General features: G+C 49.2%; 2 protein-coding genes across 5 annotated transcripts; both read right to left on the bottom strand.

Moving 5' to 3' along the window:
- Positions 1 to 208: 208 nt before the first annotated feature.
- RFFL (ring finger and FYVE like domain containing E3 ubiquitin protein ligase) lies at positions 209 to 21,346 on the bottom strand. Of its 3 annotated transcripts, none has more exons than XM_065731805.1 (7): positions 21,282 to 21,346; positions 7,979 to 8,163; positions 3,902 to 4,306; positions 2,518 to 2,601; positions 1,978 to 2,185; positions 1,066 to 1,089; positions 209 to 793 (listed from the first exon to the last, which is right to left on the bottom strand). In XM_065731805.1, exons 2-7 carry the CDS (start codon positions 8,156 to 8,158, stop codon positions 612 to 614), a joined length of 1,083 nt encoding a protein of 360 aa, XP_065587877.1. In that variant the 5' UTR covers positions 8,159 to 8,163; positions 21,282 to 21,346; the 3' UTR covers positions 209 to 611. The 3 variants fall into 3 exon arrangements, with proteins under 3 accessions (XP_065587877.1, XP_065587876.1, XP_065587878.1); XM_065731804.1 differs by lacking the exon at positions 21,282 to 21,346 and adding an exon at positions 9,395 to 9,507; XM_065731806.1 differs by lacking the exons at positions 2,518 to 2,601; positions 21,282 to 21,346 and adding an exon at positions 9,395 to 9,507.
- A 1,247-nt stretch (positions 21,347 to 22,593) lies between these two features.
- RAD51D (RAD51 paralog D) lies at positions 22,594 to 26,622 on the bottom strand. Of its 2 annotated transcripts, XM_065731803.1 has the most exons (11): positions 26,607 to 26,622; positions 26,199 to 26,305; positions 26,014 to 26,075; positions 25,752 to 25,870; positions 25,029 to 25,110; positions 24,795 to 24,929; positions 24,339 to 24,434; positions 24,123 to 24,213; positions 23,964 to 24,034; positions 23,610 to 23,777; positions 22,594 to 23,157 (listed from the first exon to the last, which is right to left on the bottom strand). In XM_065731803.1, the coding sequence occupies exons 2-11, from the start codon at positions 26,278 to 26,280 to the stop codon at positions 23,080 to 23,082; spliced, it is 984 nt and encodes a 327-aa protein (XP_065587875.1). In that variant the 5' UTR covers positions 26,281 to 26,305; positions 26,607 to 26,622; the 3' UTR covers positions 22,594 to 23,079. The 2 variants fall into 2 exon arrangements, with proteins under 2 accessions (XP_065587875.1, XP_065587873.1); XM_065731801.1 differs by lacking the exon at positions 26,607 to 26,622 and having other exon boundaries at positions 26,199 to 26,469.
- Positions 26,623 to 26,667: the final 45 nt, after the last annotated feature.

Here is a 26,667-nt window from a genome sequence, read left to right as displayed (position 1 = left end):
AAGGTAAAGCTGTGTGTTTCACAGTCTTTCACTACGCATTATTCCCTGCCCCCCAATAACGGGTAGCCCATCTTCAAACAGAACATTTTTTTCCATAATCCTACCAGGCTAGAATTAAGCTTGTTCTGAAGATGGAAATTGGAGGCAATCTGCCTGTCCTGCAAGCAAATAAGATAATAAATTCAGGAAAAAAAACATAATCACTCCTTGAAAACTAAGCTGTCAGTGGGTGTGCTGCCTAACACAACGCCAGGGAAGTAGAATCACCATTCAGTAGCAGCAAAACATGTCACTTCTTGAGACCACAGTCTACTGTGTTTGTTATTCAGTGAAAAATAAGAAGCTTCAGGATCTGTGATGAAAAGTTAGGCATCCATTTGTCTCCCACCTGTGGGTCCAGTTACTCTAGAATGGAGGCTGTTAATTATTTGTCTGCTGCTGGCAATAAGCTCCAGGGAGTCCAGGCACTGTGGTGTAAAACAGTATGGTGAAGGGCACAGGCAAACGTGGCTCGAGTAAGCAACCTCTGGCCTAACTTTTTGTAGCAACTCTGCCCATCTCTCTAACAGCAGACGAGGCTTTAAGGCATCACCAGTCCTCCTTACACACACTTAGGACTTGAAGACGTGGACAGCCCTGATCACGTACTGCCTGCAGATGGGACACTCACTCATCTGCTTCCCGCACTTGGTGCAGGTGACCATGTGGCCACACTCGAGCAGGACGCAGTCAATGGGTAAGTCCATGCAGATTTTGCAGAGGTTGTCCTCCACACCAGGGAGCCCAGCACCACCTGATTAAACAAGAGAGCCCAGCTTGCATGAGACAGAAAGGTACATCACTGTGCAGTCTCAGTTGTCTTAATCCAACAGCTTCTGAATTATTCTCACACTGAAGCTTTGAAAAATCCCCTTTGCAGCTTCATTCATGTGGTATAAAGCTCCTACCAAGGGCAAACTAGGAAGCTTTATCTTTTACATAGTGTTTTCTGCACAATGGAAATGGATGTGGTAGCACTGAGATTCTCAGCAATGACACAAATGAAGCAACATGAATCTTACTTACCAGTTTGATCATCAGTGTCAGAAACTGCAACATAAAGAAAGAACATTATTCAGTGGGAATAAGAGAAACTGGGAAGAAAGCTCCTCGAGCAGTACTATACCTACACTTCTGGCAGCCCCTTGTGCCACTTTCTTTGCTGTTAAACAATCTGACCCACACTGCTGAACACACTCACACAAACAGGTAGCAGAGATGGAGGGGAAAGGATACATTCTGTCAAAAGCATAAAATAAAACAGAAGCATATAACAGCTCTTTTGCTGTAAGTATTTGTAAGTTTATGGTTGTTTTTGTTTTGTGGTTTTGGTTTGTTTTTAGTTACCAGAAACTGCACGCTGGGACCTGAAAGTCAAGCCACGTACGTTCTTTTAGCACACACACCACTGCATTCTCACCAGTCAGCTGTGCAAGCAAAGAACAGGAAGATCCCTTGTGAGATAGGGAATACAAAACCAAAGCACAGGTAACCACAGCAGTTCAGCAGCAGGAGCCAGCTGCTGACCACAGCCTGCTCTTGACAGGCCAGCTGCATCTCTATGGTTTATGGTAAGGCACTTTCCTGCTCACTCTGCCAGTTGCCACGAGTCAAGTGATGAAAGCAGTTGCAGTCATCTGTCTGCAGTCACAATCAGCTGCTCTGTGGGTGATGCAGCAACCTGCACTGTCTGCCACAGCTATGCAAAGTCCTGAGATGGCTCTCTTTTATTGCTACTACAGGGAAGTCACTCTCCACATAATGCTGTCCTCTTTTAACACGTACAAAACTGATGAATAGTTGAGTTACTTTCACTATAATGTGTATATTAGAACTTAAACCTCTATTTTCACTTAGAAGAAGAAATGTCAGATACAATTTACTCCCTTCTATAACTGTAGAAAAGGAGAACAGGTACACACTTGCTACGTTTCTTACCTAGATGCTGAAGGTCTTTCTCTTTATAAAGACGAGTCACCCTCTCTAACAGCTCCCACTTCTCACAGCAGCCTTTGTAGTTGACAAAGTTGCGAGCAAGAATCTCCTTCAGCTGTCGCACAGACAACTCACTGATATCTCCAATGCTTGTCAGATCAGAAAGAGAAGCCTTCCTCCCCTGCACCAGGTTATCTTCTGAGTCAGTAGACTGAAAGGGAAAATACTTGGAATGATTCTTGCCCTCAACACTTAGCATTACAATTTAAATGAACTTTCAACATGCACAGAGTGGGAATTCATCAGAAACACAAACCCTAGGATGGGAATTAATCTTTCCTAAGGTGATAGCATCCAAGTGACACCAGCTCTTTCTGTATGTGGAGAGCAGGATGATGCTAAAGGAGGGAGCTGGCCAGGTCTGGGAGTGTTCAGCCTGCATTGCTGTGTTTAGCCACCCAGCTCTCTGGAGAAGTGATTCTGTGGTGGCAAATACAGCCTGGGAAACCTGGAGTTCCTCATCTCATTCTAAGACACACAAACCTGTGTCTCCTCCTCTGCTGGTGCTTCTGCTGCTTTCTCAACTCCTGTCATACCAACTTGGCTTGGAGGTGCATAACCAATTCCCTAAAAGAGGAAATAAAGCTTTCACCAACACTATATTTCTGTGTGTCCTGAGGGAAATAAGTTTTACAGCTTGGTATAACTGCAGCACCCCCCCACACACCCACTGGACTGACAAATGGCAGCACAAAGGAAGAGCTAGGCATGCTGGCAGAAGTATCTCCTGTGCAGCACACTGCACACCAGGTATCAGTGTGAGGCTCTTCCTAAGGCCCCCTCTGTAAAACTACCCAAAGACTACAGGTTGTCTTCAAAGTACCCGTACAGAAATAACCCTCAGCTGGTTCTGGATCAGGTAAGTAGGACATACTAAGTGAAGGACCAGCAGCAACAACACTGGAGAAAGAAGGGGCAGTTGCTCTGATCACCTAATGAAGTGAAAGGAACTGCAGTGTAATTGCAGCTGGCTGGTCCTCAGCTGTCATTTCCGTCTGATTTCTGTGCTGACAAATGAGGCTGTAGTGTTACCATCCTACTTGGGGAAGTGGTGACTTGCTAATGTTTACAAAACAATATTAACAATAAGGGGACCTGAGCTGTAGCAGGATGTCCTGTGAGTCAAGAAAGGAAGCTGAAACGCATTACAGGGCAGTAATAGAAGAGTACAAAGGTAAAAAACAAACTGGGACTGACAACATCCAGAAAACATGAGAACAAAAAGGCTCTTTAAATTAAAAAAAAAAAAAAAAACCAACAACCTCAAGTATTTAAGTCATTTCAGGAAATTTTTTGTACCAGAGATATCTGCTGGGGAAGCAGAAGGTACATAGTACATCAACTTTCACTGCGCTGGTCCACAGGAAGTAAATACAGCTATTAACTTCTGTAATAGGACCAGGAGCAGATGTCAAACACTGTGTAAACTTCCCAGACCAGATAGCAGAAAGGCAAACAAAGCAAAAATCAATTTAAAAAAAAAAAAAAAAAGGCAAACCTTTACAAGGTTCAGAACAACAGCATTCACCATAAGCAGGAGACTAGCAACAGAACTGGGGTTTTATCTCCACTGCTGTGGGTGCAGGTGACACTAAAAGCCTCACCCACCTCACTGCACCCTTTCCCAGCATGCAGGATTGCTTTGAACTGTGCTTGCACTCAATGATCAGTGATAACTGTATGTAGTATTAGATTAAATGGTTGTCCAAGTTGTCAACAACAGCACAGAGACAGATCTGTGCACCTGCTTTTTAAGCAGGCATCCTTAGCGTTGAGTTTCCACAGCACACTGCCTCCTCACAGAGCACCGTGCAGCATCTTAGAGATAGGCCAACCTGCAGAAGATGCTTCTGGTTACACACTGTACCTCTTGGTGTTCCTGAGCTAGCGGACTCGAGACAGGATCTGCAGACAGCGGGGACACGTCGTGTGAGGTAGGAGATGCTGTGCTGGGTGGTGGGAGAATCACAAAGTCTTGCTGTCCAGAGGCACTAGTGTTAAATGGGTTTGTTCCCAGCTGATCCTCCTGGCTCAGCACCGGCTGGTGGCCAAGAACCAGGAACACCAGGTCCTCCTTCTCACGGCACAGCTCGGTGGAAATCTCCCGCAGCGCCAGGTAGTCGCGCAGATCCTTCACCTTCATCTTGATCAGCTCCTCCCGCTGAAAAGCTGTGGCTCGGACACGCTGACAGAGGTGGCAGAGCAGGGGGCCACCTTCAGGCTGGCTGGAGCAGGACGTGCAGAAGTTCTTCTTACAGTCCAAGCAGATATGCTGGCAAAGAGAACAGGATCAAACAGGGCACCATCAGACCCTCGTTTACAAGCGGCACCAAGTACGTATGGGTGCTCCTAAGAGCAGATCCTCACGGCTCCTGGAAAAGCACTGCTCACACCAGAGACCTGCTCAGGAAGAAATGCACTTCTAATAACTCTACACCATGTTTATCCACGTTCATCCGGACCTGCTCATCCAGTTGAAGCCACAGATGAAATCTCAAGATATCTGCAAGGCTGCCCACAGAGTAAAGCCCAGCCTGCTAAAACCTACAAACCAGCACTCTGTGCAGCAGGAAAGCTCCAGCATCAGAGGGAACCATTTCTTACTGCTCACTACAGGCAACTGCCTCCCACCCTTTCTTCTCCAGTTCACTGCAATCACCAAAGGAATCTTTTCACTGTAAGAGGAAAAAGAGACTACACAAGGCCTACACTGACTGGCAGAACAGCAAAACCAGTGTGAAGGAATCTGTGCTAGGCAGAGAGTTGGAACTTTCAGAAATACTAGGCCCCAGATGTTTAAAAGCTTTCCAGATCAAGTTCTGTTGCTCAGCGTGTACATCCCCCACTGCTCGATTCTCAGCAGCTCCAACCACTTGTGCTGACTTCTGCAGAAACCAGCCAACACTTCGGGGAAAAAAAGTCAAACCCCACATTTTCCAATAGGAACTGTAAAAGGCACTTCAAAAAGACCATGAGCCACACCACCCAAATTCTGGGCTGCACCTGGGTTTTATGATTTATGCTCTTTATTTCTACAGTCACTTGGGATTGAGAAATAGCTTTACCCCTTCTGCTTATTTATGGCTGAGTAGCCTCACTGAAAGAAAAAATGTCCATAAGACTTGGGGGAGTGACAAATAGAAAGTGATTGGAAGAAAAAGTTTCATGAATTGCAATTCAAGAACACCTCTAATGCAACAGTTCACAGAAAGCAGACATGTGCCATGTTCCACAGGCACACAGATGGAGCACAGCACCTCCCAAGCCCCTCTGCAGTTTGGCAGCCCCACACTGCCAGCCCACAGATTGCCACTGAGCCACAGGGGGAATCTCCAGCCATACAAACCTGAAACTCATCTCAGAATTGCTTTTCTCTGGGGGCATGCCAAGTAAAAGCAGCATTCATCAGTCACAAACAAGGCAGGAAGGGCAATCTCCACCTACCATCCAGTTCTGATAAATGTCCTGTAGCTTGGTCATTATGAAAAATACGCTTTAAAAGCTTTTAGCTGACCTTTTTTTTTTTGACCCCAGGATTGCAAAAGCAATGCAGTTACTTAAAGAAGTCTCAGGGTAGAGACAGAGTCTTCTGGTTGTGCTTGGAATGGGAGAACAAGTACTACAGGAAGGTCAGTTAATGGTAAGCAACCACACAGACAGCACTTCCCCCCTCAGCAGCCCACCCCTGCAGGAGGCTTACCAGGAGAAATAAGGGGGAGGGGAAAACCCAAACATACACACTGTGCTTCCCTCCAGCTGGAAGGAGCCCTCCCCAGGCTCACAGACTCCCACGGGAACGCACTCTATAGCCAAGGACCTTCCAGCCCTGGACTGTGCCTCCATGCCCAGATATCACACACACTGTGGTACAAAGGCTGTGTTATGCAACATGCTTTCTCCAAACAGCAGTGCCACAGCCAGCCCCAGTTATCTGTCATGGGCTCAAGAAATCAAAGCACAACCAGGACTCTCAGCATTACCACTGCTGTTTATCCTCAGAGGAAGCCATCCCAACCCACGCTTCCACAATTCAATTCCACGTCTTTTAACGATGCTCCAATCATTACTGAAAAGCATCTTACAAGTGCATTCCCCACTCATACGTTCCCTACCCCTCTCCTTTCTCAGTAGGTGCCACACTATGTGAAAATTAAAAATACAATATGATTCAAATCCAAGTACTGAAAATGACACCCTTCTGCCTTTTTTATTGAATTTAAATCATCATTTAAGTTATCCATGTGGTCTGCAGTGCAGAAGCAGTTCATTTTCCATCCAGCATAAGGACTAGCTGGACACGAGTTCAGAAGTACTGCCTCTCCTGGAAGGAAAGTCTTCTGTGGCCTTACTTCATCAGAGTGAGATTTCATACATAGCTTGGTCCATATCAACAGAATTAAAGAATTAAGACAGCTTACAAACACGGCAGTTTTTCCCTAAGTTGTGTATACAGTTCTTTATGGCAAATCCCCATCTGGAGCAGGCAGAGCTCTAGCAGCCTTCCTGCCCTGCTCCACATCAGCTCCTGCAGCCATCCAGCTCCAGTCAGCCCAGGAGCCAGGGTGGCAGAAGTGGCCTGTGACTTCGGAGCCCCCCTTCACAATACAGAATGTAGGCCTCACACATTTTCCACGGACAGCAGTGAACGGGAGCAAGCTGAGGCAGGAGCACACATGGTACTGGGCTGTCCCACAGCCAGCCAGCACCAGGACAAGAGCAGAACTCTGCTGGTGGCTGAAACATCTCGTGTTGCTTCAGCAGATCCCCAGTAATCTGCACACCAGAGTTATACCTAGCCCCAGAAGTCACTGTGTTTTCACATATGCAGAGCTTTACCAGTGACATACAACAGGACTGCCCTGCAAACAGCTTACACTGCAACACAGATTCCAGAAGATACAGCATAATCCACATTTAACTGCATGATTTATTCACATTTCAAGAGCAGAAACATCTCCATCCGCTATTTGCTACTACACAGATGAATTAAGGTGGGATTCAGAATAACTCTCTGCAAGTATTTGCAAAGACACCACAGGAACAGGACAGTGCACAGACAACACTACACACAGCCACGTGCAGTGCCTGCACTATTCCCAGCTGGCTCAGCCTGCCCACTGTCAGAGAAAAGTCTGAGAGCACAAAGAGGAGGAGCACCATAGAATCTCAAGTTGGAATGATTTCTGGAGCACTTCCCAGTACAAAAATGCATCAACATCCCTGTTGTTTGAAGAGTAAAAAGCCACAGCTGGACCAAGATTTACCATTTCTCCCCTGTTTGTCAACATGCATGAATATATCACACACTGAGGCAGCAGTTTGGACTCTGAACAGCTTTCCTTGCTCAAAGCTTTTTCAAGCAGCACTATAGGAACCACCACACCCCAATAATGTCCATGGTAATGTTTGCTATCTAATTAAAAGACCTTGTGGCAACAATTGTTTTGGCATCAATATGCTCACAAACAAAGTCCACAAACAAGATGAAATGGATTAGGTCGGGCTTTTTTTTTGGCACCAAGCTTCAGCACAACACACAAACTTCAGGGCTTTTAGTTTGCAACAGTAGCTTGCAAGAGATGCATGGATTTTCCTTTACTGAAAGCAGAGATAAACTACTCAGCTTTTTTTTTTTTTTCTTTTTAAGGGGTAAATTAAAAGCTGACATTGAACACAATGCTCTTCTAAGTGATTACAGCTAGGAAAGCCAAGATGGAGGTTATGCCATCTTTAACAGTGTCTGCTAATTGCAAAAGAACAGCTACAAGATACAGAAGCACAGAGAAGCTGCCATTTTCCATATGGTAGCCTCAGATCAGATGCCTCCAGTGTGCACCCACTTCTCTTCACGCTGGCTCTTTGTAGAGAAGGGGGAGTCACAGGGCACACTGCAAACCAGCCACTCCCTGAAGCGGTGGCACCGTGGCAGATTCTCACAACTCACCTTCCTCGAGGAGCTGTCGAAGTGCAGCCCACATGCCTTGCAGCTCTGCTCAGAAGCAGTGGGAGATGGGAAGGAGCTGTACCCAGGGTTGGAGTAGGCTTGGGCACGGGCTCCCTGCGGTGCCTGCATCTCCTCGGGTGAGCCATCCAGGCAGAACCAGTTACAGCAGCTTGCCCACATAGTAACTGAAAGGGGAAAAGCAAGTAAGCATCAGTAACTTAAGAAAAAACAGGTATAACTTCCACTAACTTATTTGGGAAAGCAGTTGTGACATGAGACTCATAATTAGTTGTTTGTTCTCTTGCAAGCCAAATAGTGATGCATACACACAGCCTGAAATCCCAACAGCTCAGTGCAAAACAGCTTTGCCTTCTTAGACCACCCATGTGGAAGTGCCCCAGGAACACACTGCTGGGAACTTGCTTGGGGAGTTACAGAGGAATTGCAATTCATCTGGACACTGTTTTTAGAGCACACTCCACGTGTCACCATGTTCCAGTGAAACAGAGCACAAACTGCACCCTCTGCACTTCTGCCTTCACTCTGCAGCCCCTGGGCTAGCAGCACAGTGTTGGGAGATGAGCTGAAACACGGCTGTTGTTTAGAACTGTACACGAGAATGAATGAGAGCAGCACTCAGTGCCACACAGCCCTGCAGTGTCAGCCTGCACTCACTTCCACATGTCACAGCTGGCATGCTGGATAAGCAGAGGTAATTATCACTTGATAAGTACACGGAGAGGGGGCTTGTGAACTGCAGTAACACATCACCCACTTGTATCAGCTCTGCACTGTAAGCAAAACACACTTTAGATATCATACGTTAAAAAGAGTTACTTTCTGCACATAGATTTTCAAGCAATCAGCCCTTGTCAGACATTAGCACATCCCAATATCATCCAAAACCACTGAATTTGTCTTTTAAACTGTGCTGTTTTGGAGATTTGTTCTCAGCAGCTGCAAATCTAAACCCCAGGAGAAATCCCTGTGCAGTGAAACCAGCATCCCCAGGCCCTGCAGCAGCACAGGCCTGTGCCCATGTCAAGTGCTCCTCCTGCTTCAAAGACCCCACAAACCAGAGGCCACCCACGACAGCACTACACACAAATGCCCACCCCCAACACTTTGTTTTCCTAACAAGCCCACGTATTCACTCAGGAACACTGCGATGTGTCAAACATCAGGAGGAAAAACAAGGGAGAGCACAAAGTAAGATGAAATTCAGCTGATCTGTCATTGCTGGGAAGCAGAAAGGCTGACAACAGCTACTGCCCAGGCTGCCCCTGCTCTGTGGGCCTTCTCCCAAAGACACCTTCCATCAGTAAGAGAAGGCAGCATGTGGAAACATGACAGCCACGCACACAACACAGGCACACAGCTGCAGCAGCACACGTCAGGTTTTATTGACTTGCAAACCTCTGCATGTAAGCTTGCCTGCACGCAGGGCTTGCATTGGCAGAGATGCTCCACTGAAAGCACCCTGTGGGGATGTGTGACAGCCACACAACCAGTTCTCCAACAATTTCTCGAGGAAAAGATGTTAGCTGCACCAGCAAGCCAATACCACAGGCAGGGCTGACAGCACCAGTCTTCATTATTCTCGGATTGGCTCACAGTGGTCAGTGGCAGAAAATAGATGTTATTATTATTATTTTTGTTGTTATTATTAGAAAATAGATGTTTTACCCACACAGCTGCAGGACGACAGCAGATCACACCTTTGGGAAAGCACAGGCTGAACTGCAGGCAAGCAGCAGGTAACTGCAAGCAGCCAGGCCACCCTGCCCCACACCATGCACCTGCAGGACCAGAAAGCCAAGGGTGGGGGAACAGGATCAAAACCAGCCCTGCCTGGGCATGCAAACACAGTCACCCATGGGGAAACCAGCTCTCCCCATCTCCATGAGCTCTGCATGAATGTGCAAACACTACTTTGTCCCAGAGGAAATACCACTGATGTTCAAGGTTCTGTCCCATACACTACCAGAGACAGTATTCATAACACGTGCATGAGTTTTGGTGCTTCCTATACTCAATAGCATTTAACTAAGGCTCTCAGCATCTCTCTTACTCTACGTGCAGTATTAATGCCAATACCTTCCTGGCTGGAGCAGCAGAGACTGTCTAAGTGCAGGATTTGTTACACACATCACAGATTTCTACCAAAGGATGGGCTCTGGCTGTACGAGTTTATGTTTGAATAGGAAAAGGTTTTTACAAGAATGCAAGCCATGAAATACCAGAGCGAGCAAAACTAACATCTCAGAAGCTTTGAGCTTTCAAATCCTTTTAATAAAGATCCATGAGTGTGCTTGGCTGCTCAGGAATGTGAGGAAAGGAGCACAGCAGCACCAAGGAGGCACTTGAGTGAAGGGATCAAAAGGAACAGTGCTCCTGCAGCAGCTGATTTTGCTCCCACACGAGCAGAAGTCCCAACAAGTCCTCCTCCTCCCAGGAGTCCTGCAGCCACCACTGACCCTTGAAGTTACTGCAAACAGAGGAAGGTGCCAAAAAGGGAGGGAAGTGCAAAACAAAGAGCAGCTTGGCTGCTGAAATCTGTTCAGAAAGCCCAACAGGTCACTGCAACTTCAAAATATCTTTCTTCCTCTAGCATTTTTAAATTCTGATTTTTACATTATTATTCCATGCTGCAAAACTCTACAGATCCCACTTTCATGAAGCTTGCTTTGCAATGGCTGAAGTATTTAATGAGTTAATCAGTTGGTGCCTCGTTAAAAACAGTCTATAATTCCTCATTAAAAAAATCACACAGGCTAAACCCACACTGATAATGAATGTGCTGCTAAAATTTAGTTCCACTAATAGCCTACCACTTGAAAAGTGAAGTCACTGCTTCCTTGGGCACAAAATAGCATTTACTTGAGCAGGTTATTCTGCAGCCCTGTTATCAAGTGACATTTACTCAGTTTATCAGTCTGTGTCACAGGCACACAGACCTGGATTACAATGAATGGGAGAAACCATCCACTGGGGCAGGAGGGAAAGTCAAAAGGTGGCATTTCCAAGAGGCAAGCAGGCAGGTTGTCCCAAGCACAGCACCTGCACAGGTGGAGTCTGAACCAGCTCAGAGGAAACAGAAGAGCCAGAGCCAGCCCCCTCCAGCAAGCAGGAGGCACAGCTACCTCATTCAGAGCTGTGACAGCAGATCTAGCCAGACTGGTGGTTGTTTTGTTGGGTTTTTTTTACCTAAGGATGGAAAAAATTGTATCTATAGGGAAAACCACAAAAACATCTGAACTGTAGCACTGCTAGAAACATGAGAGTTTAGGGGAAGAGGCTGACATCAGGACTTGATATCAGACATCTCTACTCATCCAAGTATACAGCACTGACAATCTTTATGAAAACAAACAATTACTCACCAGTTTGATCAGCCACTCAGATACCAGCCTAACAAAGTGGTCAGCATCAAAGAGGATGGGGCATTCAGTCAGCCTGCAGCAAGCTCAGACAGGAGCAGACATCCAGGTTACTTTGTGGTGGCTCAGCCAGGCTTCCACATACCAAGGAATGTGTCTGCACACTACCTACACCTGCCCACTGGATGCAGGGGGCTCAAGCCTGGTCACACAGCTTGCACCTTTGGGTGATCCACCTTCAGTCTCTCCAACAGCCACAGGTGGAGAGGCTGCTGCAGGTGGGAGCAGCAGGCACACACATCCCAACACACCCAGCTGGGGAAGGAGCACAGCTCAGGACTGCTTCTCAGAGCACATGAGCCCAGAGGAAGGCAATTTGGCTGCACACCAGCATTTGAATCAAGGAAGTGACATCCATTCACCACAGAGCAGCAAACAGCACAGTGCATTGGGGCAGGGCACGGAGCTGCACAGGAAGGAGCAGAGTGAGGCCCCAGCACTGCTCCACCACTGAAACACAGCCGTGCTCAGCTATCACCGCTCCCAGAAGCAAAGCACCAGACTATTTCCTAGTTACACTGTACAAGGGACATCATCACACAGACCCCTTTATATCACTACCTGCTTAGTTTACCATGGAGTAAATAAATACTTTGAGCTTTATCAGTGCTTATCAGCATTTGTGTTACAGTTTGCAAGCAGACTGTGCCCGACACTTGCTGCTCTCTGTCTGTTAGAAGTTTGAAGGTGAAATCAGCCCTACTCAACAGCAAGCCCCCAGCACTGCTACCAGCACGAGGACCTATGCTTTCAGCACCTCTCTGAAACCATTTCATTGGGAAACTGGAAGGATGCTCTCAGCAAGCTGAGGGATTTCTGCAGCACTGCATGGGAAGCTGGTTCCAGTCACCCAGCTCCCAGGCATGCACAGCACCCACACTGCTGCCCTGCTCCTGCTCCACAGCACAGCCTGTGCCAGGTGACTTTGCCCAACTCACAGACAAGGACTTTGGAAATCCTGGTTTGTTTTAAAAGGAACTGGTACCTGAGGTGTGTGTTATTTCAATGTAAGCTATTTGTTTTGACCTAAAGTCACACTGTGCATATTGAAAAGTATTTAGATTAAGTTCTCCTTGCTATTAACTCTCATTAGGTTTCTAGACACCTGCCAAGGTGGCAATGAAACAACAGCCTGCTTTTTCCCTTACCAAGTCACTGATGTTCTTTCAGCAAGCTGCACAAAACAAAGCAAACCAGCACTTACCACCACAATACGACTGCCCAGATCTAGACAAGAATTAGTATTACCTACTTTGTCTTAAATTCCTTCACTTCAAACTCTTTGTGAAGAGGAATGCATCCGATAGCCTGTTTCCCAACACAAAATGTGCACTCTCTCACATTAACTCAACGTGCATATCCCTGTGGTTGGCTACAGTACAGCTGAAACCAAGTCAGAAAGAGAAAAAAGAAAAGTAGAGATTCCAAAGTACTCCATTCTGTTCGCATACCTGCCTGGCACCCTGTGTGCGTGTACCTGCAGCCACAGTCGTTATCCCACATGCAGAAGTGAAAGTGAAAGGGGAAGCCCTGCCAAAAACACAGCAGTCCACAGCCCAGAAACCCACGATGACTGCATACTATTTCAATCTGTACTTTTCATGGTAGGACTAAATTGGTGCTCGCTTGTGCTCTAACATTCTCCTCCTGTCATTCACAGCATCATAAGTCTTCCTCGGATTTTGTTTCAGGCAACTGTTTTTTTCTTCAGGCTGCCAAAATTGTAGTGGCAATATATAGCAGTGAATTGCTAAATGACATCTGAAAAAAATAACCACGTGGGTTCAGAGGAAGAGAAATGACCTCAGTTTCCAACATGGAAAAAGCTAATCATCATTGCATGGCTTCAGAGATGCTCCTCTGGGGGGGGCACATCATGTGTGTCTTCATCATACCATGAAAGTTCCCACTTGAAGTAAAAAGACACCAAACTATGTCTCTCAGAACTCTTGGGCCATGACTGCAGCACATCATCCTCCATTTTGACGCAGTGAATGAGGTGTGCATCTTTGGAATGAAGCACAGTGGCACAGGGGAGGCTGATGGGAGAAGAACAAGGCATCACCCCAGGCAGAGCTCCTCCAGCTTGCTTCGGCAGGATGGGCACACAGCAAGCAAGATGCATCTCACCATAATCTACTGTGAGCAGCACTCAAACTCCCTATCCCACTTAGGGCATCAAGCACAAGGACTTGGAGAGATGAAATACCCTAGAGTAGCTGCTCCCAGAATAGAATGCTTTAAGCACAATCTCAAGCCTTTCAGTTTTACTCGTTCAACAGCTGAACTGCTGTTAACATCCAGAGTTGAATTAAATTGGCCTGAAATTGGGACTGTAATTGGCATCACAATGCTCTCAAAACCTGCTACCTCCATCCCAGACAGCCAGGATTAGGAACGCTCACTGATGAGCTGCAGTGCCAGTTGGAAACCTCCTAAACCACTTCTCTCATAGGAAGTTTGAGATTTATTATTTAAACAGTGCACTTTAAGTCTTTTTTTTTTTTTTTTTTAGAAACCAGAAAATGCCTCAGAACTCCAAATACACAAAGCCTACTCCTTCCTCCTCACTCCACAAACCTGTAGAAAAGACAACATCAAACCCAGGAACACGTGTGTGTGAGAAGGATGATAATGCAGTAAAACAGCAGCAGAGATCTGAGCAGACTGGTAGGCAACCTCTCACCTGTTCAGCTGCAGCCAGAAAAAAAAATACTGTTTTTACTTGGGTAGGCTGAAAAAGATGTGAATGTGTGTAATTTAGGCACATCACAACAAGTACGAACACCACTAACTCACTTCTTAGCTATACTTATTCCAAATTAACCTGAATTCAAATCCAAACCAGGTGCTGAAATATGAAAAATGCCAAGTTTTCAGGTTGGATATTAGGAAAACCTTCTCCAAAACAGTTACCAGGCAGTGGCACAGCTGCACAGTGGGAAGGTGGTGGTCAGTGCCCCTGAAGGTCACGGAGATGTGGTCAGTGGGAGTTGATCTGAGAGGTCTTTTCCAACCCAAATGGTTCTATAATCACAGCTGGAGTAGAGTGAAAGCTCTGTTCTCTAGCTCACTGGAATAACTCTGAATTTACCAATAATTAAAGGAAGGTGGGTATGGGGTATTAGGCAGCACTGAAAAGCAAGAAAACTGAATACAAGTTTTGTTATTGAGACAACAAAGGAAATGTTGAAACCCAAAAAATCGGTTCACTCATGGCTTAGTCACCTATCTGTGGGCAATGAGAGAACATCTACCCTCATCTGTGGTAGGTTGGTAAAGGTGAAAGCTTGAGAGACACTTTGAAGTTCTCCCCTTAAAGCATTTCCATAGATATTAATCATTTTGGGGCCTAACAGCCTTCATTTAGCACTGAAGCTTTTCGAATTGAAACTTGCTTACTTGCAACCCCATCTTAGAGCTTGAAAACTGAGGGAAAGTGCAAGCCTTACCACCCATGTCTGCCAGCAGAACTAACAGGAACTACATATAGCAATCAACAGGAAGGATGATGTAAAGCAGCCTATCTCCAGCTGCCTGCAGGACCTGCTTCCAGGGCAGAAAGGTTCTCAAGCCAGCAACCAACCAATGGCAGCAGCCAAGGAACCATGCCTCTCTTATTCCTTCATCCTCAGCCTCTGCAGAGCATTAAGGATCTGTAAACCCCAACCACTGCAGACTGAAATCTTGCTTTGTTAAAACTGTAATACCAAAATAAACCCAGGAAGCATAATGCCCACTATTTAGAGATAGTGAAATGGAGTGAAACTTATCAAGTAGACACTCACCTACACTATCAGTACAGACCACTGCATACAAGAACACATTCCTCATCCTTGCAGCTAAATTCTTGACAAGAAAAACTGTCTTCCTTTATTATTACATCTCTACTTACGTATTACAGCAGAGTGTTAAAGCTCTGTGCCAAACACTTTAAGCATCTGTGCAAGCTGCCAACAGACGCGGGGCAGCACACCACTGAGGCACAGCTGACCAAAGCAGAGTCAGGATCGTTGAACACGAAGTGGTTGTTGGATCCTACCTGAATACACAGAAATGACTGAAGATATCAATACAAGCTTCAATTAGCCTTTAAGAACTTGTATCCTCCAGACCCCAAACCTTTGTCACCAAGAGGAAACCTCCCACACATGGCCCAGGCCAACAAGCAGATTTGGTCCATGTCTCAGCTCACAGTAAGCCCAAGCCCTCAGACATCCTGAGCCAGTGCTCCAGAGATCATTAGGTTTTATAAACCAAGAGATCTGTTTCACTTCAGCTGTCGGGCCCAGGGCCTTTGTTTTGTCTTTAAATTTGGTTTGGAGCAAGTTTCACGCATTACTTTTCTTTCCTCCAACCTTCGCAGCACAGAAACATCATCCCATTTTCATTTCACTTCTCTGAAACTGGGAGGAACACTTATTTTCCATTCCAGATTCATTTTTTAAATGACAGACAAGTACTGGATTAGATCCCAGTGCTGGGGCATTAAGAAAACACTACTGGGGAAGTTGAGAAAAGATATTAAGCTGCCTCGTACTTTCACACTGCCTATTAACAAGGAGTTCTTCAAGGAAATAAACCCAAGCACCCTCACTGCTGCTCCCAGATCCCAAGAATAAGTTCCTGGCATTCCAGCCCCAGCAGACAACTGCTCCTATTCCAAGTCCTTCTGCTGCTGAACTTTTGGACTCAGGAAGTGCCCCATTTTTGATTATGTACACAAAAATCAGACACCACTTATTGGTACTTAAGGAAAAATAGGACCTAAAGTTCGACAGGCTCCATGAGGAAACTGCTTTCAGATTAGTCACCGAATAGATAACAAGGGACAATTAGGGGTGAGGATTTCTGGTTTCAGTTTCCAGCTCCCTTTGCACATGGTCACTTCAGTTCTCTGTGCCTCAGTTTCCCCCTACACCATGCAGATAGTGGAACCAAGTTAACATTCCATCTCTTCCAGACATTGCTATGGCCACAATGGAGTTGAACGCTTTAGAGAAACATCTCAGCTTAAAGAAGTAAGGCACCCCTGGGAAGAAATGCTGACAGTGAATACGTACTTAGGACCTCCCTACCCTTTCACGGGGCATCCTAACAGTGTAATTTATCACGGAACACAAATGTTAAAAATACAGGGGCAAGAGAAGGTTATTTGAAGGCTGACTTTATGTTTCAATCAGTGCTAAAGACAGCACAAGTCTAGTTAGTTTCCTCACCTGCTCTGCTGGGGTTAACTCTTTACCAGTACAAAGTTAGAGTTCTGGCAACAAGAATAAAATACCATCCAAGAAGTCTGTACTTCATGGAGCATTTCAGGTTTAGAAACAGCTTCACTGACATTTTGCCACATCCAAAGAAAAGAGCCATTCCTGGTACTTGAGAAAGAATGACCTCTGGAGGAGGCAGAGCACTACCACATTGCTGTTAGAGATACATGGAGGATTTCATGCTTCAAAAACGTGATGCCATAGAAATCCCCCTTTACTTGAAGTTCAGAAGGTTTGCTAAATACTTGTAGGCTATTTCCTGAGTAATGAGGACTCGAGCTGGCAGGCCGAGCACACAGGAAGAGCTGGTATCCTTTTCTTCACATTTGTTTTTAATCAGCAGAAATTTAGGAACTACAATCACACATTCCAGATCTAATTTCAAGCTTGCATCTGTTATCCAGGCAGAGCAATAAAAGCCTTTCCTTTTATTATTAGGATTCCCATCCCAAACTAAGGAACAAGCTCAGGCTCCCATAGCATTAACTTCCCAGGTTACACAGCTTTCACCAGCTTGAAAACCCAGTGAGGAGACCGGGCTTGTTCCGAGGACGATCACCTTACCTTGCTGCACAAAGCGAGGCCTTTCATGAGCCAGGCTTGGGTTTGGCCTACATTTTGTGGTATGAAAAGGCTTCATTGTCTGCTGCTGAGCACATTGTTTAAAGCTGCAATAGAAACGACATCTAACACAGCAAAAAGGCGAACTGAAACTAAAACCCATACAACCGCATTAAGCTGTTAGTATCTCTAAAATATTCAGTCTGAAACTCTTTAAATAGGTTTTCAGCAGGGAAAGGCTCAGAGATGATATCAGCACTGCTATCAGATGAAGCTCCCTGCAGGTTGAAGCTGTCTCCCAGGGCAGACAAGAAATGCTGCAAGTACTCTGCTGTAACTGCCCTGCTTTGCTGTGTACAAGCAGTTGTCTACCAGCACTGAACTCCAGCTGCATTCCCCATGCACATTTCGTAGGCACCGCAGCTCAGCGGCGGAGATGCCAGCAGAAACTAAACAACATTTCAGTTCTTTTCAGGAATGTCATTCTGAGCAAAGTGGGAAATAACTGAAATGAGAATTTCAGAAATCAGGCTGGGAGTTGTCCTCACCCCGGAGAAGCTAATACCAAGAATAAGGGCAGTGGGGCACAGCACAGGCTGCCCTGAGAGTAGCAGTGCCCACACCTGCACACCCCCAGGGTCAGCCTGGAGGGCTGTGAGCACTGATGGAGCTGTGGTGCCCCTGTGCACTGCAGCCAGTGGGACCAGATGGCTTTGGGAGTCCCTTTCAACTCAAACTGTTCTGTGACTCCATGATATGCACCAGGAAAAGAAAGAAAAAGAAGGTTGAGGGCTTTGAGTCTATTTTCATTGATGGTCCATCACCTCCTCCTCACATTTCTCCTGCACGAGACATTACAAATCACCTGGGTGGCTGCACACAGAGATACACAACCGGAGACAGCATCTGAGTAACCCACACAGAAACAGACACAGCAACCAATAAGCCTCATGCTGGGAAACAGTGAGTTATGCAAGTGTCAGCCCCTGGCTGGGAGAAACCCAAGCCCTGTGCTCCCACAGCACAAACCTCCTCATAACCACCACCTTTAGCTTTTTTATTTTTTGATGACGCACTCCAAAGGGGCGAGGAAATCTACGCCTCATACGGAGCGTGAAAAATAAACTGTTTCCTAACGATTCGTTAACGCTGTGATGGCCACAAGGCAGCCCGTGCTCCAGGCCATCACAAGGCAGCCCGTGCTCCAGGCCATCACAAGGCAGCCCGTGCTCCAGGCCATCACAAGGCAGCCCGTGCTCCAGGCCATCACAAGGCAGCCCGTGCTCCAGGCCATCACAAGGCAGCCCGTGCTCCAGGCCATCACAAGGCAGCCCGTGCTCCAGGCCATCACAAGGCAGCCCGTGCTCCAGGCAGCCGTGAGGCTGCAGCGATTCAGAGCAGCACTGCCTCGGAACAATTGAAACTTTCTCCAGGACGAAGTCCGCACACAGAGCACAGTGTTCCCCCGCACAGCACAACAGCTTCATTATTGTTTAACCACTGAAAAACAGCTCTGACAATCCATCAAGGCTGACATCTCGGCCGCCGTGTATAGGAAGGGGCTTGAGGATCCAAGAAGGAAAATTATTTTGTTAATCTAAACAGAGGAAGCGTTTCTTTTGGGGAATAATTTGTCATTTTGAAATCTGTTCTGGGAACCACGGGCCTGTTTGTCTTCAGAGTTATCAAACGCAAGGATCTAGAAAGGAAACTATTGCATCTGATGAATAAGAGCTCCATGTTAAAGAAGAGCACAGAAATGCAGAGTGGCAGTCCTATAGAGAGGGCACTGCCCCGTGGTACTGCAGCACTCCAGCACCAGTTCCCCCCCACTGTGCTCCCTCAGCATCAGCCCTGAGACAGGAGGAAAAAAATCCACACAGACACTGCTTACCAACATTCCTCAAAGCACTTCCCACGGCATTCTGAATATAAAAAGATGTCAGGAGGGAAAAGCAAACTGATGGTAATGCTCGAGCCTACACAGAAACACAACGTGAACATTCTTATTCTGAGATGCTGAAGAGAGAAATGAGGACCACTCGTGAAGAATTCATAGATGTTACAGATACCGAGAGGGAGAAACAGCCTCTCAGAAAGCAACAAGTCTTTCTCAAGAAAGTAGTACCTCGTGGGAACATAGATCTAAAGCCAAGAAGGGCTTTAAGAAGCTGGAACATGCTCTCTCTCAGCTCTGAGAAACTGGGTGAGAAAAGTGAGCTCCTGATCTGACAGCCATACTGTGCCTCTTACAGAGAGCTGTGGGTTTGCAACCTGGCAGTGTTCTCTGAAGGCTGAATAACTCCAGGGGGATGTACCATCTGGTGACAAAACCTGCAGACAAGTGCTGCTTCTCACATCAACTCAGGGCAGTGCAACTCTCCCCCCACATGTGAGATGGAGACCACAGTTACTCATCCTACAGAGCCTTCCAGCTCCCTGAGAGCCAGCTGGTGCAAGCTCAAAGCACTAATCTCTGCCTTCTTGCCACGACCTTCACCAGGAAGCAGAGGAAAGCCAACAAGGTACAGCAGATACAGATAGGTGCCATCAGCATAAGGATGGAAAGCTGGGGCACAGGGGTGGGCAGGGTTCTGCAGGAAGCAAAATCATGCCATGCTCCCATCCCAGCCTAGACCACAGAGAAGCACCAGGCTCCCCCATGCCCACCACCACATATCTGCAGCCCCTCTCAGCCAGCTTAGGGGGCAGCTCCTGAACAGTTCACCCCAAGAAGGGACATGCACACACTTCACTGTCTGTCCTCCATCAGGTATCACATTAATCCCTCTTCCCTTTCCACCCTCAAGCAGACAGTTATAGGCATAGGAGTTGCTCATCTTTGGATCAGGCTCTGTACACCTCACAGCCTTTCAAAGGTTTCAGACAGCAGACACTCCAAGCCACCCTACATGTGTACAGCAACACAGTACAAGAGACAGAAAGGCACCTTCTCCTCCATATATTCCAGCAAAGCCAACGGACACCGTGCAGGGACAGCATTCCCCCTGGCTGGAGCTGGGGACACAGACCACAGCCACAGTGCATCAGGTGCAGCCCCAGGTGAGTCAGCAAAAGGAGCAGGAACAGAGTACTACAACAGATGAGCACATGACAGCCTGCCCACATTGCAAAGTCTGAAGCACCACTTTTAGCGGCCCTTCTATGTGCAGCACTGGAAATTCATGTTCTAGCCTGACTGAGGAGTTTGCATCCAAACTGTGGCTTTAAAGCTAACCCAATTCAACAGAAACTTGAGCTGTTAAGTACTTATCCACAAGCACCAACGTGATGACAATCAGCTTTAAATTAAATCCAATTGCTACCAGCTGAGTGGGAACGCCCACACCACAGAGGGCTACAGCTGGGGAGCTGCAGCAGGGCTCACCCAGCATAGAGGATTGCTCCTAATAGAAAACACAATAGCCTGAGCAAGCTGTTTAGTTTCATTAGACCCAATTGTTCTACTGAACATAATTATGCTTACAGAAGCAAAGGACCCTGAGAAGGATGAGATCTTCCTCCTGACCGCTGTGAATGCAAAACGGGTCAAAGAGATAGCATTGTGTGAAGGAGTAGAAAGAACATTCAAAGCCAATGGCTTCACGGCCCATAGCTCAGCTCTGCAAAACGCAGGTGGCAAGGTGGAAACGGCAACAGTACTCCAAACCATTGCTCGTTTCAAAATGTAATTTCAAAATGGACCACTGAGACCAACCCAAAAAGAACCAGACCGCACTCAACGGCCGCGCAGGTACCACCGCCAGGTGGGACACCAAGAAAACACCTTTACCCCCAGAAAGGTGCACGTTACCTTGAACGCACCTTCACCAAAGCACCGAAACACCCCGCGGACGCGGTAAGGTCGCGCCGATCCCGCAGCACCCCGGGAAGCCGTCGGGAGCAGCGCAGCTCTCCTACCCGGGCCCGCGGGCAGAAGCGCAGCGAAGGAGCGGAGAAACGCCTCCACCCCTCCGGGAAACGGCGGCTCCCGGATCCGGAGCTCCACGCACCGGTCCCACGCAGCCTCACCTGCCGCTCAGCGCCCGTCCCGCGGTGGGCCCCGAGCCGGCCCAGGCCGCAGCTCCTTCCCGAGCGCTGCACTCCGCGCGGCGGAGGCGCTATGGCAACTGCGCGCCGCGGCCGACCATAGAGAGGGCGGCCAGAGCGGCGGCCACAAAGCGGCCGGGCTGCACGCCCCTGCGCCGCACGCCCCCCTGCGGCGCGGAGGTCTTCCTGGCGCCCTCAGGTGACCGAGGTGAGTGAAGGACTGTGGGTTCGAGACCCCGCACGGGCAGCTTGGGGTTGGGACGGGAACGGCGCGGAGTGACTGCGTGCTGCCTCGGAGCCAGGTTCCCAGTGCTGTGATATCATATACATACTCACAGGCTCGCAGAATGGCTTAGGAGGATTCTAAAGACCCCCTGACACAGGCATGGATGCTAACCACCAGATCAGGGTATACACGTATGTATGCACATCTGTGCCCCCGTATGTGTGCAGACGTGCACATACCCAAAAATATATATGCACGCACGTAAAGATAATACGGACACACATATATGTATCCTATAGATACACAAATGCGTGTGTTACACACACAGCCAGGGCGAACACTCCACCCTACAGCCCTGCAGCCAGTACAGGCAATGGGGCTGAGAGCAGGGACATCCCACCTGCAGTGGCACAGCCAAGCACTGACCCCAGGGCTGGCTGCTCTGGCTGAGCGCAGGGAGAGAGGCTGAATTAGGATTTTTAGGTCAGAAACTCCTTCTGACCTACTTTTACTGTGTAAATTTAGGGCAAAGGAACTTCAGTGAGAAGCTGAGATTTTCCAGTGCAGGTAACAGACTGCTATCACCTGAAGCCATCACTGTGCCCATGCCAAATGGTACCCAGAAAACGCAGCATCACTTACAGGAATTCAGGACCTCAGCACCAAACCCCACACCCTGTAGGCCATACCCCAGCAGGGAACAAAGCAGAGTTCAAGCAGACAAAAGCCTCATGGGTCACAGCTGTGCCAGGAGCTTTGGAGCAGCAGAGCTTTGTCATCTTTCCCCGTTTCCTTCCCCTTCCTTTGAGTCACTGTCCCATGACAGTCTGCAGTGATGAAGTGCAGAAGGAGCATTTCCCAAAGCCCAGCATTATGTGGGGCTGATGACTGCGACCTCCCATGATTTAGGGGAAGGAGGCAGAGGGAAAACCCTTTGGCTTCAGACAAAACCATGGCTCTATACAGCCTTCCTGCTCAAAAAGATGACCCTGTGAGTTCCTGCAGTCAGGAAAACTGCCCAGAAATAACCAGCCCCAGGCATGGAAATCCCAGGGAAGCACAAAAACACAACTTTAAAATGCATTTACTTTGTCTTCATGCAGCACAGCAGTGCCCCAAAACACTCCAGGGCTGTGTCACAGTGACGGGGTCACATCCAGCACCCACTGCATCCTGGCTCACCAACTCACCCCAACCATGCTGAGCATACTGAGAAATCTGAAGCTGAGCAATAGTTGCCACTCACTGAACAACAACAGTGTGTAACATCTTTATTTCTCAATCAAGGGCACCATGAGCTGCCCAACACAGCAGCTATGAAGAAGGAACAAAATCAAGGCAGTCCCACTGGTGGCAGAGGAGGGGACCTGCCTGCCCCGTGCCCACCACACACAAGCCAAGCAAACCCAGGGAACCCCACGCATGTTTTCTCCCAGGTCAGAACAGGAGCTGCCCTGTGCTGTGGGACTCATAGGCAGTCTGTGCTCAGTGTCTGTGTGTTTTTTTCTGCAGCTCTCCCAGACCTTGACATTTGCTTTTCCATCCCCATCAGGGTCACGGTGTGGGTATCACTGGCCTCTGCTCCTGCACTTCATTGCTGCCAATATCCAGCTGCACCTGCATCCCCGTTGGCTGCAGCGGGAAACAAAGAGCTCAACTCTACTAAGCCTGCATGCAGTGCACCTGCCTCCAGCCGCAGTCCCTGGCTCCATGCCCCTGAGGACCTCCTTCTGCCAATGCCCTCATTTTATCTGGGTCTGCTGAACAAATGCAATTTAACGAAGACAGCACACTCTGCTCCGAGAAGTCCCCAGATGCAATGTTATTGCCATTACTCAGCACAAGGTCACTTCTCTGCAGGTGTGCGAGCACCCTGACAGTGAGACAGGCACAGGGACACGGTGACCCAGACTGCAAGCCGTGCCTCTCATTTCAAAGAACAAACACAAGAGCTCAGGCTGCTGGCAGCAGGTGCCCTTCTCCATAGCACATATCCGCCCCTCTCCCATTGCAGCATGTCCCTGTGAGGGGGCTGACTCTGCACCCCCCTACTGCACAGCCACACCTCCACAGCTGGAGCCCACCTGGCGTGGTGACTTGGCCAAGCACGCGGTGCATGGCACGGTGCTGCCTTCCCAGGGTGATGCTCTGCCCTGCAGCAGCACACGGGTGTTGGGTACGAAGCTCCAGGAGCGGCCAAGGGCTGATTTGAGAGCGCCGGTGCTGCTGTCCTTTGTCACCTGGTTGGTCACCTGCCATGGGCACACACAGGCTGTGAAACTCAGTGAAACACACGAGGTCACCTTTTGGTGAGGCTCTTCCTTCTCCTCGGTGTCATCCTGCCATCCCCTCCAACCAATCGGCCCACGGAGCTGCACCAGAGCTCCCAAACCAGAGCTCCCTGCCACGGCACGAAGCCCACAGATAGCAGCACTCACCACCACTGCCACGCTGAACTCCTTGGCCAATGTCTTCAGCTCCCGGGCCAGCTGCATCATGATGGCCACACCTGGAGGCAGAGCAGGAGTTGGTGAGGTGGGGGGGTGGGGACAACCATTGCCATCAGCCTCCCACCCCCAGAGCAGCTCAGGGCTCACCCTCCGACTGCCGGCCGCCCAGCAGCGGGGACAGCACAGCTGACACTGAGTCAATCAGCACTGCCTTGAGTGGCCCCGTGGAGCTCTCCACCTGCAGAACAAAAGTAACCGTGCACCAATGAGCAACATTTTCTGGAGGCGTTAAAGCTGCACTGAGGCTTGGGTGTCCCTGGGATGGGGTGACACTTGTCAAGGAAAGGGACTTGGAGCCCTTACCTGCTGGGACAGGCAGTCCCGCACCTCGTGCAGGGCGCGCAGCATCTCATAGACGTCGAACACGCGGACCACCTGCACCCGCTGCAGGGCTTCCAGCTGTGACACAGAGCAGAGTCACCCTGCAACCTGCACTGCATGCACAGCAAACCCACGTCCCTCCTGCCCACACCATGGAGCCAGGGACCTTCATTCGTCCTGCGTTCACCCCCACCCCACGAACACTACTGTCCCCACAGCAATGATGGCATCAGTAAAGCAGGGCAAGCCCAAGGAGCAGTGGGTGAGGTACTGCAACAGGTTTTCCCATTCTCCCAGGAACAGCACCCAGTCCCAGTAGGAATGGACCCAGCAGAACGCATGAGGACAAAGGTGGGGTGATGGATGAGCCACCTCCAGGGCTGCCCGCAGGGAGGAGCACAGCAGCATTGGCACAAGTGGAAAAAGCACAGAACTCGCCTGCTCCTCCTTGTCCTCCACCCGGGCCTGGAGAATCTGGTAGAGGCGGGAGGCGGTGAAGCCTCCCGTGGAGTCGAGGAAGAAGATGTGCTGCCTGAGGCCAAGGGACACGCTGGCTGCGATGCTGAGGCACACCTGGAGCAGCAGGGACTGGACATCAGCTGCCCACCCACGGCACAGTGAGAGCCCTTGGTGCTCCCAGCCCTCAGTCAGGTCACCCCCTGCCCCACTAACCTGTGTCTTCCCACTGCCCGGTCCTCCTGCCAGCTCTGTCACCTCCCCGGTGTACAGCCCTGTGTCCAGCAGCTGGTCCAAGCTGCAGGGTGAGCACAAGGTGACATGCTCAATGTGCAGCTCGTGACATGGGGACAGTGCTCCCAGGTATCGGTTCCTACTGTCCTTTTCCCAAAGGCAGAAGCCATGGGCTCTGCTCCCACCCTCTACCCCCCAGCTCTCCCTGCTCTGTGGGCTGCAGCAGCTCTGTGGTGGAAGAGGACCACACTGAAATGGGGAAGAGCCTGGGAGCCAGGTTAGAGTATTTGGGGTTTCTCTGCATCCCCACTGTAACAAGCCAACAGCGAGACTGGGGAAAGAGAAATAGGCATGGGCAACAAAGAGAAACTCATCTCCTTGCCCAGCCTTGGGAACTCATTATTCCAAACCCTCCCAGATCCATAACCTTCTTCTCAAGGGGAAGGCTGAGGGCAGCACATTCTCTAGTCTAGAACTGAGACATACAGCCAATTCCAAGAGATGTGCAGGCTCTTGCAAGGACATCAGCAGTGTCATCCCTCAAGGGACAGAGACCAGCTGGCTTCACAGCCACAGGACATGAAAAGTCACCTCTGCTCCTAATGGGCACAGCCAGGCTGGGGTCAGTGACAGCTGCTGGGGATGAATGGGACAACACTGAGCCTGCTCAGGGTATCACCATGTCACAGCTCACTGTGTACCCACCTGGGGCTGCCGGTGGGCAGGATGGCTGTGGAGCTCTTGAGCTCCTCGTAGAGGTCTGCCCCGTTGGTGGGGAAGGCGGAGAACTGTGCCAGCAGCACACGGCGCACAGCCACCAGAGCCTGTTGGACAGGTGTGAAGGGAATAAGAAAGCCCAGGGCCACCAGCATGCCCCGCAGAATGCCCCCCAAAAAAGCCCACCCAAGCAGGGAGCTGAGCAGCTCTGAGCACCCAGTTTAGGGAGGATTTAGGGATAATCCGATACCTTGTAAGACAGGGAACAGCTCTGGGCAACGTCCTCCAGGTCCGATGATACAAAGTCCACCACTACAAATGACACAGGAACAAGATGTTGGATGCCAATCATAAGCACAGCAGATGGGGAATGCACGGGAGGAATGTGAGGTGATATCCCGAAGGTGCAGGAGCCAACATCCCCCATCAACTTACCGGTCCTGATGTTGTTTGCCCTGAGGAGCTGGATCATCTCTTCAGTGAGACCAGGGCACAGCCCGGCCCGCAGGACCACCATGACCCCGGCACCGTGGGATGGGGCACTGTGGGATGGGAGAGGAGAAGTCTGTGGGGAGATGGGCACCCACGGGGTACCTCAGTGTACACGCGGTGTACCATGGGGACACGCATCCCGCAGCATCCCCGTGGGGCAGAGATGCTGCGTGACCCCAAGTGTGGTGTCCCTTTAATGCCACCCGTCCCCAAACCACGCCGTGCACACGGGGTGAGCCCCCCCCAGCGGCCCCACGCGTGTCCGGGAGCGCTCAGAGCCACGCAGAGCCCGCACCTAAGGGAGGCCGAGGGGACCCCGAAGTCCCACCGGTACGGAACCCCATCCCATACCAACCCCCTTCCTGCTTCCTGCGGGCTGCGGAAGGGCCGCCGGGCTCCGCACCCCCCCTGG

Source organism: Cyrtonyx montezumae, unplaced genomic scaffold, assembly GCF_038088225.1.
Source record: "Cyrtonyx montezumae isolate F1298 unplaced genomic scaffold, pur_monq_1.0 scaffold_15, whole genome shotgun sequence".
Classification (NCBI taxonomy): Eukaryota; Metazoa; Chordata; class Aves; order Galliformes; family Odontophoridae; genus Cyrtonyx; species Cyrtonyx montezumae.
Note: the sequence above shows the minus strand (reverse complement) of the source record. Positions and strands in the feature narration are given on the sequence as shown.